At 40.3% G+C, this 20,672-nt stretch overlaps 1 protein-coding gene across 2 annotated transcripts; it reads left to right on the plus strand.

The window, feature by feature from the left end:
- Positions 1–1,535: 1,535 nt before the first annotated feature.
- On the plus strand, positions 1,536–11,785 carry LOC136950109 (nitric oxide synthase, inducible-like). 2 transcript variants are annotated; one of them, XM_067244211.1, is made up of 26 exons: positions 1,536–1,554; positions 1,730–1,780; positions 1,984–2,079; positions 3,021–3,169; positions 3,322–3,484; positions 3,596–3,687; positions 4,080–4,221; positions 4,315–4,454; positions 5,192–5,366; positions 5,481–5,582; positions 5,729–5,923; positions 6,068–6,150; positions 6,505–6,649; positions 6,832–6,936; positions 7,053–7,102; positions 7,751–7,925; positions 8,221–8,353; positions 8,595–8,673; positions 8,881–9,071; positions 9,251–9,420; positions 9,552–9,762; positions 9,879–9,966; positions 10,240–10,361; positions 10,569–10,717; positions 10,798–10,992; positions 11,245–11,785. In XM_067244211.1, the coding sequence occupies exons 2-26, from the start codon at positions 1,730–1,732 to the stop codon at positions 11,287–11,289; spliced, it is 3,246 nt and encodes a 1,081-aa protein (XP_067100312.1). In that variant the 5' UTR covers positions 1,536–1,554; the 3' UTR covers positions 11,290–11,785. The 2 variants fall into 2 exon arrangements, with proteins under 2 accessions (XP_067100312.1, XP_067100313.1); XM_067244212.1 differs by lacking the exons at positions 1,536–1,554; positions 1,730–1,780; positions 1,984–2,079; ... (1 more) ...; positions 3,322–3,484; positions 3,596–3,687 and having other exon boundaries at positions 4,105–4,221; positions 4,382–4,454.
- The last annotated feature ends 8,887 nt before the right edge of the window (positions 11,786–20,672 follow it).

Raw genomic sequence — 20,672 nt, forward strand, 5'->3', positions numbered from 1 at the left:
AGTAACAACTCAAAATGCGATATAGCCCTGTGTGGAGAAGCTGCCCCGGTAAATTCTACTACTACAGTACAGTACTAGACTACTGCTGTGTTCGTCTTGATAGCGATTGCGTTGGTTGAATTCGATTAAACGTTCCGTTGTACGGTTTAGGCTGAAATTAATTATTTTCATGAACAGATTGACAAAGTTTAGGCTGTGGCAATGAAGTTCAGGTTAGTAGTCAGATAGTTTCCCTACTGAAAGACTTTTGAGTAAGGGGAGTGCCGAACATGTTCTGTTGCCGTTTGACTTAAACAGCTGAGGAGTTGTTGTTAGCTACTCACACTAGTGTCTCGGGTACAGTAGGCTACAGCGTTGCAGTGAGCTACACTGGTTTGAAACCACAGGTAATGGTAATTTCACCAACAAATCGTTTACTAATGTCAGAATAAATCCTACAACGAAAATGTATATGTGAGGAATGTTTATTTTAACGATTGAAAACAGATACATCATAGACCACTGTAGTATGTGTTGCCCGGGCAACACAGGCTAATGTCATGATGCTAATATGTCAGTGAAATAGTAGAGTACTGTTTCCGAAAGTAGATGTACTTCCTTAATAATATCAGCTTATATTGTACATTACACATCACAATTGTGTGTCATATCACAAAGTAAAATGAGTAAATATTTATCACCCTGGCCTCTTTGCTTGTGGCGTTTCTGCAGCTGCCTTGCAGTAAAGCTATAGTTAGCCTAGCTATCCCCCAAGTTAACAGATGCGAAACGAATGTTCTGGCAAAGGTAGTCACGCGTGTTTTCGTGACGTTAGTGACGCAGTGACGTTAGTAACGTCAGTGACTGTGGCTAGCAAATTAGCCACCGTTAGCTTCACTTTTCGCCACAAAAACTTAACTTACGCTTAAACCATGCAACAGAACGTAAATTCCAATAGAAGCAACTCAATCGCTACCAAGACGAAACTTTTGACACCTACGTTGTCTATGTAGGCCAAGTATTTACTGAGTTTTAGGGGGGCAAAAAGAAATAAAAATAATAATAATAATATATATGTGAGAGAACAAAGGTTGTGCTCTCGCCGAAGGCTTGAGCACACCCAATAATAATAATATATATGTGAGAGAACAAAGGTTGTGCTCTCGCCGAAGGCTTGAGCACACCCAATTAACCTATAGGCCCTATAGACAGGGTCGGACTGGCCGTCGGGAGATTTCCCGAACGGGCCGTTTTTCAGTCCCAGTCCAGACCTGCCTGTAGATGTAAGCTTGTAGCCTACGTCGTTAGTTTCTTCGTGTAACTAGAACAAAATCAATCAACTGATGAGTATGTTACATATATGGATGCATCCAGTGTAACGATTAATGAAATAAATAAACATGTTTAGTCTTCTCACAATCATTTACTAAATGAGACACGACATTTCCCGTAACGACGTTTCAATTACGGTAATATTTCCTTATAGAGGTGGTGAAGGAGGCTATAAATAGGCACTGCAGGTCACTGTATCCTACAGTAGTTAACTTTCAGTTGTGTGTGTACACTTGACTTGAGGTAAGGTATTGCCTGTACTTGTCAAATTGAGAACTCCTTTATTTAGTAACGCATGTTTTCGTTAGTTGTAGATTGGACATCCTTTGACTTAATTTTATATTTCATTTAACCTAACACAAATGTTCTAAATTCATGATGCATCATTGATTTCATATGGAATAACTCATCTTGGCAGATGAAAGTGCTTCAAGATGACAACACAAAATCTCGGTTGGCAGAGCCAAAGGTAAGCAAATTGATGGAAACAATAGTGTTATTATTTTTAATTGAAAATGGGCTCATGCACTTCAGCATACCATAACTGCCAGGCTCTAATTTTCAGTGTGGTTATCAGCAGAACTAACATGCCTATAATCTTGTTATGATCTTTATAATTATCATTATTTTGACAATATAATTTGATGATCCATATTGTTTTTTTGTTTCTAGTTGGAAAGGAGAACCAGATGTCCGTTTTCATTAGCCATCAACAACATCCAGAATGGCTCACGCTACCAGGACACGCTGCACACGCGGGCTGTCAAGGTTTGCTCAGACATGACAATGTTTTACATTTACATTTAGTAATTTAGCAGACGCTCTTATCCAGAGCGACTTACAGTAAGTACAGGGACATTCTCCCCAAGGCAAGTAGGGCCAAGCCGTAATCATAATATATATTCCCCAATATTCAAATCTGGTCAAAATGTCCCCCCCAATATATTGATATACAAATATAAATGTGCTGTGCTACGACAGGCAGCCACGCACGCTGTCCGAAATTATCATAACATATTTAATTCGTCCCCCCAATGTTGACTCCATGGCTACGGCCTTGAAGAAGGGTGAAGTGCCTTGCCCAAGGACACAACTGTTTCAGTATGATGTTTTAAATGAATGAATAAAGACACCAACGTCAAGTTCACATGCCGTGTTCCAACATTGTACAAGTCCCTACACACGGAGTCCGGGGAGCAGTCCGGCTAGTCGATTACCTATCAACTAGACTCCGTAACAACAACGTCATTTGGCACAGCCAATTACGAACCGGCAACATTCTAAACGAATAGCCCGACTCCTTAACCGCTCAGCCATTTTATATACATTTTATTTGCCGGCAACTCAAGCAGAACTAGATTATTATTGCATTTGTTAGCGACAACTAAAAATCTTCATTGACTAATTTTAAGTACTTTTTATGTTCATAAACATGTACAATTTAACTAATAAGTTAAATAGTCATATGTCACTAATATGAGCGACAATGTTCACATGACAAAAAATGCCAAAACGTTTTTCATTATATCATGTAGAATGTAATTTATTAAAATGTACTTCTGTCTGTACCTTTGACAGAAGATGCACATTTTAATGAGCATTTCTTTCGAATTTTCTCTCACACATAATTCACCAAAACAATTCCAAAGTTTATTATTGTTTTGAGTACAATTATACAATTTAATTTCAACTTTACATTTTGCTTTCAGAATCAGGCATGTGGCTCAATCAGTTGTCAGGGTTCATTAATGACTCCCAAAAAATTGATTCAGAATCCCAAACTGGCTCCAACTGCTCACGATGAGATACTTCCCCAGGCTATTGACTTCCTTAACCTGTTATTCAAGTCCAAAGTAAAGTAAGTATTTAGACACACTGATTAAGGCCAAAGCAGACTGTATATTTAATTGCACTGTTTACTTTTTGCACTTAATGTATGAATCAAATAATTTAGTCTTTGAGTTTACCAATCTGTTAGATTTAAAGTTAATTATTAATACCAACCGATAGTCCCAAAATTGAGGACCATCTTGCAAGATTGGAGACGATTGTTATGGAAACTGATGTCACCGGAACATATGAGCTGACATTGGAAGAACTGTCGTTTGCTGCCAAACAAGCATGGAGGAATGCTCCAAGATGCATTGGTAGGATTCAGTGGTCTAATTTACAGGTGAGAAAAAGTGTTGTCTGTCTGTGTTGGGGAGAGATATGTTTATTGGTCTGATGATGCATTTTTTTGTGCGATTAATATATTTTTATTTATTTATTTATTTTCTTACAGGTTTTCGATGGCAGAAAGTGCACAACTACTCAGGAAATGTTTGATCTGTTGTGCAAGCACTTAAAGTATGCCACAAATGGCGGAAACCTAAGGTGAGTTAAGAAAGTATTTTTTTAAACAAAAGATAGCTCTTATTTTGAGCTGATATCCTAAAACATGTAGTCTTGATAATCTTAGGGATAAGATGTGTAACAACTCAAGGTGGACTGTCCACAAGAGGATTAGACAGACATGGTTCATTGCCTTACATTGCTCTCTTACAAGGATACATGTTTGGGCATTCTTAGTGGAAGAACACTGACACATGGAAAGATTAACATTTGTTAACATTCTTCTGTGAAGATATTTCTGAAATTAGGTTAACAAATAGGATCATTTATTGGTCCGTCAGGACAAATACGATCCATAAAGTAAAGCATTCAACAAACTAGTCCGACAGTATATTCTATATATGACCTGTCTTCCAATATCTCTTTCTTTTTAGGTCGGCAATTACCATTTTCCGTCAGAGAATGACTGGTAGGGGTGATTTCCGGGTGTGGAACAGTCAGCTGCTGAAATATGCAGGGTATCGAATGCCCGATGGAAGTATCCAGGGAGATCCCTCCAGTCTGGAATTCACTCAGGTAATTTTTTGCCTGAGCTGAAATAACACTGTCTTTATTATATGCAATGGTTTAGATACAATACAAAAAAGATGTTCTGCTGTGCCTTCAAAGATATGTATCCAGCTTGGATGGAGACCGAAATATGGCCTCTTTGACATGTTGCCTTTGGTATTGCAAGCCAATGGAGAAGATCCAGACTTATTTGAAATTCCACTGGATTGTATTCTAGAAGTTGCCATGGAACACCCACAGTGAGTGACTTTTACCCTTGGTTCCACATGACATTAGTTGTACAATCACTACTTTCTGTTTACTATCATAGCTTTTGATTGATATTGAAATGGTATAATGGTGATGCTTGGATCTTAACAGGAAACCGAGTTCTAAAAATGTATGTGGGAAAATATACAGATTTCTTTATTATCAAAGCAAATTTGATGGTCTACTGACATAAAAGAGAGCATTTTGTGGTAGCTAATTAAGTTGGTACAAACAATTGGTCTGTCTGTTTTCAAATAAAGGCAGCTTCCAAATCTGGCACTTCAGACCTCAATGGGAATTCTTGACACTGTATAAAACCTGTCAGCATTCCACATCTTTAGCATGCCTGTCCAAATAATTCCCCAAATCAAGCGAAGGGTTTTCTACTTCATTGCACAATAATTCTAACGGCCAGTCACTGGTTTCAATACTAAGTAGGATAAGGTGTTTCAAGTTTCTGAGTTTCTGTGAATGAGAGAATAACAGGATCTCAGACTGTATGTGTACCCCACTGCAGTTAAAAAGGGCAGAATTAAGGGATGACCTGTCCCAATAACACATTTTTATGAAACTAGCTTTATATCAGGTAAATCGATTCATATTTCGAAACAGTTGCATTTTAGCAGGGAATGCCTAACCCTTGACTATTGGGTCCAAATTATAGCAAAGTGACACTCAATACGAGACTCTTCCTGTATTTAAACTGCTCCCGTTCATTTCCCTTCAGGCATGAATGGTTTAAGGACCTTGGACTGAAGTGGTACACTCTTCCAGCAGTTTCTGGTATGCTGTTAGAAGTAGGCGGACTGGAGTTTTCAGCGTGTCCCTTCAACGGCTGGTACATGGGCACAGAAATTGGTGTCAGGGACTTTTGTGACTACCAACGCTATAACATTCTCGAGGTAAGGTTCTGCATGATACACCCCTTTGGGATGTGTGTGCCCCCCTGTATGGGAACAGCCGCAGTTGTGCAAAAGCGGAATCGCAATTGAGGACTTTTTGGTTGATTGGTGCAGGAGGTTGGCCGCAAGATGGGCTTACATACTCAAAGGCTGTCCTCGCTGTGGAAGGACCAGGCATTGGTGACCATTAATGTTGCAGTGATACACAGTTTTCAGGTTGGTAACCTGTGTTCTGACCATGAGTTCCACTAACCCTTAAAAGAAATTCTTAACACCATATTAGAGGACAATAATCTTTGTGAAGGTCACAATCGTCAAAATGCACATCAAGAACATGCAATTTTTTTCCTGACTGGATGCAGAAAAACAAAGTGACCATCTCTGACCACCACTCCATGGCAGAATCCTTTATGAAGCACATGGAGTCGGAGTACCGGCTCCGTGGTGGCTGTCCCGCAGACTGGGTCTGGTTGGTTCCCCCCATGTCAGGCTCCCTCACGCCTGTCTTCCACCAGGAAATGGTCAACTACATCCTCTCTCCATTTTACTACTACCAGGTACTGAGAATCTAGTTTATGTTAAATAAATATACAAACTGTGTAAGAACAGTTATGACAAAGTAAATTGATGCTTTTACTAGATACAAAAGAATCAAAGTACAAAGTGTGTACCTTGACATTATACTGTATTTTGGAACCTAGTCTGACCCCTGGATCAGCCATAACTGGAGCGATAAGAAAAAGTTCATGATCAGACAGAAGATCAGCTTCAAAGCCGTGGCCAGGTAAGGTGCCGTGGACAAAATTGTGAATTGTTTTGACTTTGATGGAATGGCCATGCATTTTGAAGACAAAGGAATCGGAATGAAGCTATTCCAATATAACATGTAAAATGCTCCTACTTGTAGTTCCCAGCAACTCAGTAGTTGTAGTTCTCTACAACCAAATAGGAACACTTTACAGCTAAGATACTAAATGGATTGTGGTTGAATGGTTTGCTTGCCTGAGATCAGACAAATTGAGGAGACCTGAGGGAAAAAGTGTTTGTGATTTGGGCTTCAGCATGATGAGCAGTGGTCATGTGATGTGTGCTGTTGGGTGGTGTGAGATGTAATTACATCTGTCATACCATCTCGTAGGGTAGTCCTCTTGTCCTCAATCTTCATGAGGAGATTCATGGCCAGCAGGGTGAAGTGCACAGTACTGTTTGCCTCAGAAACTGGAAATTCACAGACATTTGCCCTGAAACTCCACACCATGCTTAATGGTGCCTTCAACTCCAGGGTAAGAAACTGTTTACATAACATCTGAGTGAAATTCTAATTTATAGTGGCTAATTACAAATCGTGTTAACAAGAAGGTCATAAAAAGATTATTCATTCTATTAATGTTCTTGTACTGAATTTATATGACTGTTTTCTACAAAAACAATTTTCAAATCAGTACCATGTCTTAATACCTCTCAGATGCTTTGCATGGAAGACTACAACATCTGTGACATAGACACAGAAAGCCTCTTGATTGTGGTAACCAGCACTTTCGGAAACGGAAGCCCTCCTGCAAATGGAGAGGTGTGTATGTGTGTGTGTGTGGTAGAATACAAGTCATTTCCTCCACGTCTCAAACAACCCTAACCCTACACGAACCATAACCCTCTAAAACAATAAATATTGTTTTTTATACTCAGGGTTTTAAGGAGCAGCTCTTCTCCTTGCTGCATCTTAGCAGACAGTTGAGGTTTGTATCAAAAGTACAGTTTGCATTGTTGTTGGCAGATTCAGAGAGGTTGTTCACGGAGGACGGAAGTCAGGGTTTCTTTGGTTCAAATACAAGAAACTTTATTTGATCATCATAGATACAAACAGTGGGCGCGGTGAAAAGCTGACCTAAGCTTAATCAAACAGTCATTTTATACTCTTTACACAAAACACTCCCTTAAAGGACCTTTGGCGTATTATGGCATACGTGACCTATTCTTGCTATCTGTTTCAGTTTAATATCAGTCTGTTCTCTTCCTATCAGTTGTGAAAGGGACTACAGACCATCTTTTAGTTTACAGGTGTTTTATAATGTTTTTTCTAAAGTCAGTTATGGCCCGTCTTGGTCTAACCATTGGTCAGTGACAGTTCATCTTACGTAACTAAGATCTTGTTATGTGCTGCGTTTTGTTCTTTTAGTTCTAGTTCACCTGAAGTAATCCTTCAGTTCTTAGTAGTGACGTCATCCCAGGATAGTTCAGACAGTTCAGTGCTAGTTCACGTCATGACACTCAACCAGTTCAGTGATAGTAAATTTCATACAGTTTTTGGCCACGACAGCATCCTTTTTGATTTACCATAAAACAACTGAAAGATATGTCTGTATTTTCTCTCTTTGAACACCCAGATACTGTGTATTTGGGCTTGGCTCCCGGATGTACCCCAAGTTTTGCGCCTTCGCTCACACAGTGGATGACAAGCTAGAAGAGCTGGGTGCTATGCGGCTAGCTCCCATTGGAGAAGGGGATGAGATGAACGGACAGGAGGAAGCCTTCTTGGCATGGGCATCTGTGACTCTCAAGGTTGTTAAAGTGCAGAGGGATTCGTTTAGAATTATTTTAGTATCCTGTGCGGATGATAATGCCTTAGACAAAACCCTTTAGCGTGAATACAGTACACTTCTGACTGTCAAATATCAGAATTTAAATGATATATCGGTAAGTGATTTCCTACCTTTCATGATTGGCACTTGAATAGTAAGTCTGGAAATAGTTATTACACCCTATTTAGTCTTTATATTACATCTGGCTGCTTGATGAATGTGGAAAAACCGATGAAGCCATTCATTATTTTATCTGTCTGTTGCTATGCATTTAGGTTGCCTGTGAAGAGTTCAACATCCAAATGCAGCTGAGCTTTAAGCTGCCAGGGGCGGATCAGCTTTGGGAGTCATGGGAGCCCATGAAATATCGAGTTTCGCATGAAATCAGCCACTTGGACCGCTGTGCAGGTACCCACAGCTTCAGAAGGCAATCTAATAATATCCATTCAAATGTCTGACTTGAAAAGGTAGACCAAGGGATGAAGAGGAAACCACAAGGCGTCATGAAATGCCTCTCTCGTTTTTGCAAAGGGGATGAGGATGTCCTTCTCTGTTCTGTTTTCTTAAAAGTTAATGATTATCTATAGAGGTTCAATTAAACGTATAGTTTTTTCAAGTTTGAAACAAAGTATTTATCTTTTCTCTCTAGCACTGGCAGCTGCCCATTCTAAAACAGTGCTCCCCATGAAACTGAAAAGAAGACAGGATCTGCAGAGCTCTCATTCAAGGTCTGCATTTGTAGCATCGCAACTGTGATTCAATTGGTTTACAGATATCTTACTGTTGACTGTTATTAAAAGCATGTTCAAAGCTAATTAGAATAAAAAATACATTATTCCTGTTTTTTGGCCCTACTGTAAAACTATTATTATTGAAAATAAGGTGGGTGACAGACATTATCATGTGGGTAAATGGTTAATCCTCTTTGTTTATAGTCAGTCCACTATTCTAGTGGAGCTAGAGATGGAAACAAGGAATGATGTCTTGAGCTTCTGTCCTGGTGACCACATTGGTATATGTCCTGGGAATCCACTACAACAAGTGGCAGGCATCCTCAAGTTCATCCCTAATGCTTCCCTGATCAACCAGAGCCTTTGTCTGGAATATTGCAGTGACTCCTATTCTGGTAAAACTTTTCTTTGGTTGCGAAAATATTTGTATGCATTAAGAGTTTGATAATTGTACTATCTAAGTATTACTAAAAGTAGAAGTTTTAGAAAAGTGGTGATCATGAACTGCTTTGGAGGGATTAAGGAGTGAACAAAGCATGCTTGTAAGATGCAGATTTTTCTATTTCTCCTTTAGATAACAAGAGAAACTGGGCCACTTTGGACCGTATCCCAGCATGCCCTTTGTCAGAGGCTTTAACATACTTCCTGGATGTGACCACAACCCCCTCTCAGAATCTACTCTACAAACTTTCTCAGATAACAAACCAGGAGGAGCACCGCCAGCGCCTGCTAACTCTGGCGACGGTAAATCAAATCAGGATTTGTTCACTCTCTTCCGTTCCAGAATGCCGTGGAACACCTACGTATTCAGTCATGCCATTGTAGGACGTCATGTCCAAAATGTGTTTTAGAATATTTTGAGTTTTTTTGTTTAGGACTTAAAGGAATATATTACATGGAAGATGTTCAAGTGTCCCACGTTCCTGGAAGTCCTAGAGGAGTTCCCAACCCTGGAGCCATCAGAGGCCTTTCTCTACAGCCAGCTACCCTTGCTGAAGCCCCGCCTCTATTCTATCAGCTCCTCCCCTGCTCTGAATCCCAATGAGATCCATGTCACAGTTTCTGTGGTCAACTACCATACTGAAGGTAGATAGATACCTGGATGGATATGTTTATGCATCAATAAAATCGGCCTTTAGCAGAAAGTGAACACATGATGCATGATGAAATAGCTTTCAGCTTCTGTGTCCTCCTTTACACAGATGGACAGGGTCCTCTTCACCATGGGGTCTGCAGTACCTGGCTAAACAACATCAATGAAGGAGATATGGTCCCCTGTTACATCCAAAGGCATGGGACATTTACAGTGACTATCTCTATGTTTACACATATTATGTTAGAACACTTGGATCCAAGTTAGTGGTTTATCCTTTTGAATAGTAAAACAATATATAAGTGAGGCAGATCAGCATGATAAGTCTGGGTCCACCCCAATGCTGCTCTATCACAATGCTGACACCTTGAGGCAAATGTCAGTTGTACTAATTGAATGTTCTCCTCCAACTTTGTTTTTCAACCCTCAAGTCATATGTAGTATTTGTTTTGGTTGGTGATTGGATACAGCTCCAGTGGATTTCATCTTCCTGCAGAAGCCAGCGCCCCAATCATCTTAGTGGGGAATGGAAGCGGGATTGCCCCCTTCAGGGGGTTCTGGCAGCAACGACTTTGTGACATGAAATGTCCAGGTAACTCAGTGTTAAGTGTGTGTATTGCCCATGCTGTAGTGTCCGTGCACCCTTGAGGCAGTTTTAATCCTGATTCTGAAGCAAACGGTACCCTGGGTGAAGAAAATAAAAAATATATCTGAATGTATGTTAATGTATAAATATACATCGTATTAGAAACACAGTAAGATATGTGAATATACATGGTCCCTGATTGGTTCATTTTAGGATTCTCCGGAACTCCGATTAACCTGGTGTTTGGTTGCCAGACTTCAGAGACTGACCACCTGTACAAAGAGGAGACACTGGACATGAGAAGACAAGGTGTTCTGAAGAACGTAATATCGGCATACTCGCGTCAGCCAGGACAACCTAAGGTATAAAGCATGACTTGGTCACTTCTGCTGTCCAGGCTACTGCTTCTGGTGTCTAAACATGGCTTCTGATATCTGAATAGGTCTACGTGCAGGATATCCTGAGGGAGAAGATGGGCGAAGAGGTGCTGAGAGTTCTGCACCAGCAGGGGGGGCACCTGTACGTGTGTGGGGGGGTGAACATGGCACATGGCGTGACCCTCGCGGTGCAAGACATCCTGTGCAAACAGCTTGGCATGACCAGCACTCAGGCGGAGGACTACGTGACCCAACTCAAGGTTGATCTCTCTCCTCCCTCAATCTGTACATTATTGCACATTTCAAAACACTGGAATCATCGTTTGCCATTCGCAGGCAGCTAATCTAAATTACGGTTGTAAATCTATCAGTTGCTACTGTAAAAAATAGAAGTATGTTTGATAACAAAATTGTAGGTAACTGTGAGCTATGTAATTGCATAGCAATGGCCTTACCACATTTCATGATGTCAGATGTTATAGTTCATACTGATTTAAATTTTGCATTTTCAGATCAAAAAGAAATACCATGAAGATATCTATGGAGTCAAGATTTAGAAATGGGATGGCTATGAGCTGCTGAGGATTTCAAGGATGTCACCAATGATCTTGATAGATGTGGAAGACTTGTCGGGACCTGCTGTGTGTCCGTTTCTAAGAGTTTTTGGTAACTGGGTAAGATCTTGGGTTACCCTTAAACATTTTGGATTATTAATAGACTACATTTAATTGTTAATATTGTTTTTGCGGGGGATACCTGGGGATACATTTTTGGGGGGTTTACTCTTCCATTTATGGTGAACTGTCATCAAACCTTCCTATTTTCCTTCTACATCAATTTTAACTCATCAAGATATTCTGATTTACTTATGGATTTCATTGGATTGTTTAATGAGTCAAGACACCACTTAAATTAAAGAGCTGAGGACCCTGTCTTAACGTTCCATATATAATTTAACATGTTGTCCTAACATATTTTATATTGTCGATTTACACTTGACAATTGATCTTGACATGTTATGGTGCAAAAGAATCAAAATCAATGTTTGAAATGTGAGACTTTTGAGAAAATAAACTTGTTGCATTGCACCCTTTGAGAACCAAACTTTGAATTTGTCTGTTTGTGCCCAGTCTGTCAATAAATGTCAGTAACATTGACATAATCAGACATGAATCAGAAATCTATTTGAATCCACTTCAAAAACACACACACAGAAACTTTCTTTAAATGTCACATTTAATGATTTTAACCATTGAGGGCCTACTTAAATCTACACTTTTTTCCCCCAAAACACATTTGACCACATTTGAGGAATCACATCCCTTACATATACCTTGGCTTTCAAAGTCCTCTGAGCAGAACGATGTTTATATACCGTGTGTTGTAATCAAATGACTTCAGTTTAAAGATCCTGTAAAGTGGAATTAAAAACGAGTTTCAAGTTCACCACACCACAGAATAATGAGTTATTAACTACCCATCCATATTCGAATGAAAAAAAAACACAGACACACTCGGCCCCCTTGCTGGAAGGCGCCGCCTCTCTCAAGTAAGCTACCTACGACCCAGATAATGGACGCTGCGTCAAGCCGAACAAAACAGTATAGAATTAGAATGTATTTGTTCAATGAGTGAAACATAGATGCATATAAATGAAATATTCCCCAGAGCTGTAACACAGGAGTAAACATTTACAGCAGAGACAACAGACAGTGAGCTCTCCAACTACTTCTAGCACATTAGCTACCATTTCACCAAAATACCATAATTCTACACCGATACCAAGTTAGCAGTTTGCACTAATTATAGCAGAGATACCTCTGGAAAAGTTATCTAGTATAATTATAACAAACACACAGAACTGAGTGATGAACTGCTGGCGGCGGTGGATGGTCCAGGTGCGACCGGAGGATGAACGGCCGCCGATGCTCGGTACGGCTCCGTGCTGCAAGAGTAGCCATGTGTTGGTGAACCCCGTCTGTCTCTGGTCCATGTTAAAACTGTCCGCCGTGAAATGGTCATTGGCGCAGAGGCGGCTGTTGGAGTTTATCCGAGGCTTTCCATGAGCGTGGCTCTTCACAAAATCTATCCACCTATTTTTCCTTTCATTATCAACAGGGAACTTAAATGGCGTTGCAGCGCAGCTGGAGTTCTTGCATCCAGGGAAGATGCAGTTGCGGGTCGTGGGAGACATCCTGAAGCTAGCTAGCTAGCTGATGTAAGCTACAATAACAGTACAGCAGGAGGAGCCATTCAGTGATATGACGTAGATGGGGCGAAATGACGTAGATAGGGCATTTTTTTGGCCCCGCCCATTAAAACCTGATCTGTAAACGGAAGAGAAACTGTTCTTCGGTTTAACTCCACATTTCAGTGCGACAAAGTTTTAGCGCTTTGCACATGCTTTCAGGAACTCATTTCACACGCAAGTTCTGTCAAATATAAGGTCAGATTGGTCTCTCTCAAAGCTCAAATGATTTGTAGGAAGTTTTGATTAGGGACAAATCCAAGATAAGCAACAGTGTGTTTCATTCCAACACAAAAATGTCTTCAGGAATATGAAACTACCATCTCCACACAAATATATTACACAGGCAGTGGGGTCATCAAATATGTGACTCAAAGTTAACTAATAACAGTCTGGAAAACCTTGGCTGTTGATACTACAAGGATCTGATTTGAATTTATAGAATGATTTGTATTTGAAATGTATGGGGGGGGGGGGGGGGGGGGGGGACAAGTGCTTTTTCATTTCAATACAAAAGGTGGACGGGACATTCAAGTTTTTCTAATCTCTACATTAAAATGATAAACTTGTGGAGGTAAACAAACCAGGGCTGTGTTTCCCCGAAGCGTCGTAAGCCTAAATTGATCGGAGAATCCAGCCTACGACGGATTTTAGTTTTACGGGCCGTTTCCAAAGCCATCGTAGCCACAGAGCACGTAATATGAATAGGCTAACGTTGGTTTGTTATTTTGCACGCAATCCGGACGCATGATGTACCCCCTCAACCAGCACTTACTCCCCCCCAAAAAAACACCCCCACGAGACGCATGCACAATGCGATTTGGGATGTCTGATTTTTGTTTCGGATGTTTCGGATTTCTACACATGAAGTGCAAAGGGGTGTCACGATCCCAGGTAGATCCCAGAAAGGGGAAGAGGACTCATGCGCAGAGAACACTACAAGGTGATGTGTTTTATTTTTCCCAAAATACTAGGCAAGAATCGTAGTCAAACAGAAACTGGTCGGTAATCCACAAGGCAAAAATGAATCAACAAAACAAAAATGTGTTTTGTAATTTATTTATTTATTTTTAATATTCATGTATGTATGTATGTGATAGCCTATTCTGTGGATCATGAGAAACATGCCATAGAATGTCAAGGAAACTGAAATAGAAAATAATCAAAAATATATTAAATAGCCTAGTATTCTATTTTTTTGTGTGTATGCCGACATGGTGTTCATGTGAGTGGGATGAAAAACAGTGAATGGGAAAACGACAAGACTTCATTCCACTGTGTTGCCATCTAAAATATTAGAATTATTGGCAATGTGCATCTTCTACACCTCATGTGTCTCACTCCACAATCTTTTACACAGCATCATCTTATGCAAGTCATTACTTTGTGACCTATGTACCATTTGCTCTTTCTTGTAAGTCGCTTTGGATAAAACTGTTTGCTAAATCATTAAATGTGTAAATGTGTAATTGGGTTAAATGAATATTGTCACCTTATCTATAGGCTACAATGTTTTACTGCCAATATGGTTACAGTAATTTTGGACAATTTATTGATGCAGCAATTTAGGTTTTTTTTTACCTACTGGGGGAGTAGGATTTTTGCACACATGCCCTCTAAAGTGTTCTATAAAAAGCTTTTGATAATAGTTGTAAAATTGTAAAAGTTAGAAGGGGAGTAGGGTTTTGGCAACACTGTTTTTCATACCTGCCAAAATCCCCCCCCCCCCCCCCCCCCCCCATATCTTGGAACTATAAGAAATGGGAAAGCACCAAGCATGTGTCTTGGTGCTTTCCCGTCTTTTCTTTTCTGTGATGATGCCATAGACTGTATATAAATAGGCTCATACTAAATAAACTTTTGTCTCATTTTACTGTACATATGCAGGTGGGAATGGACATCTCAGCACAGACATGTCCTTATGGATGGCAAACCATTTTTGTAAAACAATGTAACTCACAAACAAGACTAGGGCTGCACGATTATGGCCAAAATGATAATCACGTTATAATAACAACATTATTTTGATCAATATTGAGATCACGATTAAGTATCCAATTATTTGTTGATTTTAACCAAATCAAATTGTATTGTCACAATGCATTGTACCTGCATAATGGATATGAATAAAACTCAAAATATACAATCAATAAAAAACAAATATTCCATAACAGAATGTAACCAAATTAGAACATTTCAGAACTATGCAGAAAGACTAGTTTACAGGTTTTTGGAAAGAAACACTAGCCTGTCAACTTTTTCTGGCTGAGTTGATGTTGTGTTTTGTTTAGTTTTTGCAACGCATTTTCTTGGCCCTCATACATTCATCGTATTGAACTTTATGGTGTTTTTTTAAGTGGTTAAAAAGGTTTGTTGTGTTGCTTTGTGGCGCCAACACAACTTTACGGCACTCTTTGCATATGACCAGACCTGGGGTCTCATTTATAAAACTGTGCGTAGGATTCTTACTAAAAGTGTACGTACGCCCAAAAGCCTAAAATGGCGTACGCTCCCAAAAAATCCGATTTATAAAACCGTGCGTATGCACACCTGTAAGCAATTTTCCCTTTATAAATCACAGACTACCCACAAGTGTGCGTACGTGAATCTGCATTTTACCTCGCCCTGAACTCGCCCATTTTTAACCATAAATGGTCAATGCAAAGCACGACCTCATGAATGCTAATTAAAGAATATATTGTTCTTATTAAAGTTATGCATTGTGCTTATTAAAGTTATGAAACTTAGAAGTGTGCTCAGGCTTAAACATAGGGTCTCACACTGAGTGTGGGAAGCAGGCTGTTCTTTGTGTCTCTATCTCTTCATTTTCAGAAACAACCTTGAAACTGGGTGGAGATGGCACCCGAGCAGGTGGGACGCGTAGGCAAGAACAACTCCCTGATGCACGAGAGAACAAGCTCAACCCTTGTTTAATACTTGTGTTTCAATTGCACTGTATAAATATATGCTGGGGAGGGACAGATAGCCAGTTGGACTTCGTGAACCAGCCCAAAACTCTGTTGCGGGTAGGGAAACTTAGACAACTCCAGAGCTCTGTACTTGTTGATTTCCAACTGCTGCATTAAAGCTGATATTATCGGACCTCTGCGACTCCAGACCACTCTTTCTAGAACACAGATTTGTGTCATTCAATACCATCATTATTGGAATAGACACACAGACTTTAAATCCTTCATAATCCAGTATATTAATGACCCTGGCATGCGATTGTTCTTTACGGTGAATCATGGCGCATGACAACTTCTCAGACACTGTTAGCCTATTGGTGGAGGCCCGAAAACCACATTATTTGGTGGCCGGTGGATCACTAATAAAAAAAAAAACAGTGCGAGTGGCGTCAACTGATACCCCAAGTCAAGATACAATTTGAAAACAGTTTCAGTTTCCAGTTTTTTACATATGATGATATATGCACGGTATTAAAGAAATATATTTAGTTATACAATGTGTTATGCAGTTATCTAAAGGTAGGATATGTGATGTTATCCTGTATTCCATGCAGTCGGGCTCGGGCATCTCCCCCTCCTGCATTCCCGGACAATCTGATGGTGAGACATACAGCGCTGAATTTTGATTTAAAATTTGAGTTGGATTGTACAAGGTGTTTATGGAACAATTATCACTCAATACAAGCGCAAATAACACTGCTGGATTTATTCTTCATGATAATAATGAAATCGAGTGAAAAAAAACGTGTGTGAGGAAAACAAAATATATAATATTACGAGTAATCGTTCTTCCCACATTTACTTTCTGCAGTCTGACTACAGTACGGTCATCTGCGTCGCCAATTCCAACTGTTTCCAAAATGTGCGTAGGCCTACGGGAGGGTCAGAGTTTGCGTGGAGGACCGCACATTCTCCCGTCAAGTTTGTTTTTTATAAATCACAACCTTTGCGGGGAAAGTGGCGTACGCACATTTTCAGCCCCGTTTTGTGCGTACGCAAGCATTTATAAATGAGACCCCTGTTCTTGTTTTGTGTCACTTGCCTTGAACCCAAAATCCTTCCACACAATGGATAATTTTCACTGGTCATAATTAGGTAAAGACAGAAAACAAAACTTAGTATTTACCTGGAAACTTATAAATATGACTATTTAAATACTGCTGGTAGTAAGTTGGTAACTACAAGACAGGTAAATTATAACGTGTTATTGGGTAAATACCACTGATACTTAGTAGGTAAAGACGGCCAAGCTCCAGCAGAATTACTAAGAAAAAACTACTATTACCTTTACCTAAGGTTTATGTCGGTAACACGTCTAATTAGAATATAGTACTTTCCAATAAAATACCTTTTCAGATACATTTATCGATGATGGCCATTCTCATTTACTTGGCTGGTAACAACCTCCGCGGGAAGAGTTTTCCTCTACTATCATGGTAAATCTTCTTGGATACTGGGTAAGTTCTTGCGCATGTTTGGACTATTTACTCAGTAAGTAAGCTAAAACTGTAATGTAAAAGGAAGCTGTGTTTGTTTCCATGGTGTTACCAGGCTCTTACCATATTCTTTGTAACCGAATATTACTTTGTCAACGTTACACTTATTATGAACTTGTAATATACGTTCCGTGATAGGTAACACGTGGCTATTTAGTGATAAGTAAGCTGAAACAGTACTGTAAAAGGAAGCTCGGTTTGTTACCGTGGGAGATGGCTAACTCCTTCAGCTGCTCTGTAAAGACAAGTACTGTACTCCTGGGAGGGAGGTGAAAAAAAGATACAGGCTAGAGGAATATTGTCATCAATGACTCAAAGACTGACAACTTTTCAGTAAAGGCCATGTCTTCAACTAACAGATTAATTGATACTACTGCTGGCTATTGACCAAGTGTATCTACCCTTTCCTCACTTGTTAGGGTTTACTCGGAAGAGGGGAGCCTGGTCCTGCTTCTCAGCAGTCACCAGCAGCCCGTCTGTGCCAAACAAACTCAAGAACATCTCCGTTTCAAACTCCAGTGGGCCTGCCATATTGGTGCTCCACTAAACTAAAAGTTCCAAGTCAACTGCTTGTTTTGAGAAATAAAACGCTTTTGTTTGTTTTTGAGTTGACCATTCGAACTAGCCACAGTAAGTTGACAACTAAGAATTAGCTAGCTTCCAGTTGTAGTTGGACTACCCTGATGAAAGGAACCCAGATATGTACAATAAAACTATCAGGAAATTAATTTACACTATTCATTAAAACTGATGTAAGTGTACCATCATGGCATTATGTTATGTTTTATTTTGATTATGCAGTTAAAAGAGCTCCGCACCGCCGCCATCAATGTTTTGAAATAGCACATCCGAATCCGGTCACGTGATGACATTGAAGAATACGCTTTCAACACTGAGAAGTATCGCCGTCTACTGGAACAGAGTTGTAATCCAGTAGATAAAGGCTATAGTACTGTTATACCCTCGGGAGCACTGGACAAAGAAGATCGTGGGCATGTTTGATACGCTGAGGTTGCTGTCAGATTTCTGAGTTTGGCAATGCATCCAAAGCAGTCTCAAGTTGGGACTCTTGGTTAATTTAGATAAAATAAACTGCACCCCAAAACGTAGAGCAAGTAGATTACACTGGGTGTAATCTATGTTCTGAGTACTCATATGTCATGTTATGCCAGGTTGCAATGCGTTGTGTTGTCCTAAGAATTTCAGTGCCCAGTCTGACCTGGTGTTGTTCGGTGCATCTGACAATAAAATACTTGAACTTGAACTGACGTTCTCCGCAACAGGTGTTTTCTCTCGTGGCAGTACCTTTTAACATCGGTAGGTGTCGCAAAACATCGTCATTTCTCAGCAACTATAGTTCTCTTGAGTTGTAGTCTGGTCATCAATATAGCATCTTAAATTAAATGGGCTGAAAAAGATATACCACATTATTCAGACAGGCTTGGTCATTAAGTCTGATATATTTTCGAGCAGTTAAGATAAATAGGTAATAAACTATCCTGCCAGATCCGTGGTTTGGGGCAAATATTTCGACTCTCCTCGTTAATAAGGGAGGAGCCAAACTGTAGAGATGCACACGCTCAGACAGTCTGTGTCTTGCAGGCTTGTTTTGCGTTGTCGGTTCCCCTACGCAAAACTGTCTTTTCCCGGTGCCTGTGGCAACGGGCGCCACACAATGTGTTGGATATACATATGTGCGGATTAAGCGGGATAGCAAGCATGTTGACTTTAAACAACTTTTGAAAAAGTAGTTTTGTTTTCTCCAGAGAGGACCTTGTCCATCCCTGTCCATTCAATCCCATTCCGACAGGCACCTGACTGCGTGGCCAGCTCGCTCTCTACGAATCGGTCCAAGAATCACTCTCCATCTGACAGGCACCCTCGTCGGTGAACGGTGAGACTCAATGCTTCAATTCTACCAGGGACTACATAATTGAAAATGTAACTCCGACAAACGTTTCAATGTTTACCCTATAGCAAGCTAATTTTCCAAACGGCTTTTCAGAATAGTGTTCGCAGTAAGTCACATTAAGTCCGTCCGGAAGATGTTGCTGGTCATTTACGCACTGGCAATGTGCCTTACCAGTCTTTAGATCATGTGTCACTGTTCTGGAATTCACTAAGCCTAGGCTACATCTGCTCATATTTGAGTATGTCAATGCCCTAAAACTAGGCCTACGGAAGTTATATTCGAATGAAAGCTGTTTGAAATCGTTTGCTCCGCGTTGTGTTTCTCCATGCAGTTTTAACAGTCATCATAGGGTTGCCATCATAACTGTTTCATGTTGGTGTCCAGGACAGGATAGGTCCTGCTTATTGACCCAGTAGAGAGGCAGAGAGAGAGAGAGAGACATAGAGTGAGGGAGAGAAAAAAGACAGAGAGCGAGAGAGAGTGTGAGTATTGATGGTTCTATCTGATGGGTGACACACAGGGGCTCTAGGCTATATGTCCTGGTCCATCACATTCAATCACTGGCCTCTGCCATGGAGCAGACTCTATTACCAACATCAGCCTGTACCCAAACACCAAGCTTCAATAGTATAACCTACCGGAGGGACAATCAGGGAACCATGGACCAATAATCAGTGAGATTGGAACACATTCGAAAACAACAGAGCAGCTTGGATGGTGTTTTTGTTCTTCAGGATGTAGTTATTTACGATAACATTTTTAGAATTTGTAATTCAGTGTGCATAGTGTCATAGATTTGTCATAGAGACTGAAACCATATGAACCATATGAAACCTAACCCAGATCCTGAGTCTTCTTCATCTTACCTTTGCAAACACAACCCGACCAGCAGCTCACAGCCTCAGAATTGTACTCCACCTCCACTTACGCACACAGAAATTCACACACATTCTTAAATTCCAGGCGGCTTGGAGGGTATTGTGCAGTGTTGTGATGCAGCAGTTAGTTTGCCTGGCAGCTTGATTGGGTGCCTTAATTTCTGTTCTGCTTTTGCCCAGTAAAAAACTTGTGTTTTTAATTGGAGTAGTGTGGGTAAAACAAGCTTGTTTGATCTTCGATGTGCCTCACTGGCTACTTCAGATAAAACCAGCGGAAAAAAACAGTTTTTCGTTTCGTTCTTTTTTGTTGTTGTTAAACATGTCTCCGGGATATTTGGTGGCCGTTCTGTGGCTCGCGTTTCTTCTCCCCTGTGATAGTGATAGAAGCTGGTCTCTTCTCTCCTCTCGTCTCATCTCTCCTCCTCCTCGTCTCTCCT

The sequence above is a fragment of the Osmerus mordax genome, chromosome 10, assembly GCF_038355195.1.
Source record: "Osmerus mordax isolate fOsmMor3 chromosome 10, fOsmMor3.pri, whole genome shotgun sequence".
NCBI classification, from domain to species: domain Eukaryota; kingdom Metazoa; phylum Chordata; class Actinopteri; order Osmeriformes; family Osmeridae; genus Osmerus; species Osmerus mordax.

What these genes read in the sequence shown, in the direction of transcription:
- LOC136950109 (XM_067244211.1), top strand. Translation starts at nt 1,730, where the DNA reads ATGAAAGTGCTTCAAGATGACAACACAAAATCTCGGTTGGCAGAGCCA. An exon ending in CCAGTCTGGAATTCACTCAG is followed by an intron (nt 4,222 to 4,314) that starts GTAATTTTTTGC and finishes GTGCCTTCAAAG; the next exon opens with ATATGTATCCAGCTTGGATG. An exon ending in CTCCATTTTACTACTACCAG is followed by an intron (nt 5,924 to 6,067) that starts GTACTGAGAATC and finishes TTTGGAACCTAG; the next exon opens with TCTGACCCCTGGATCAGCCA.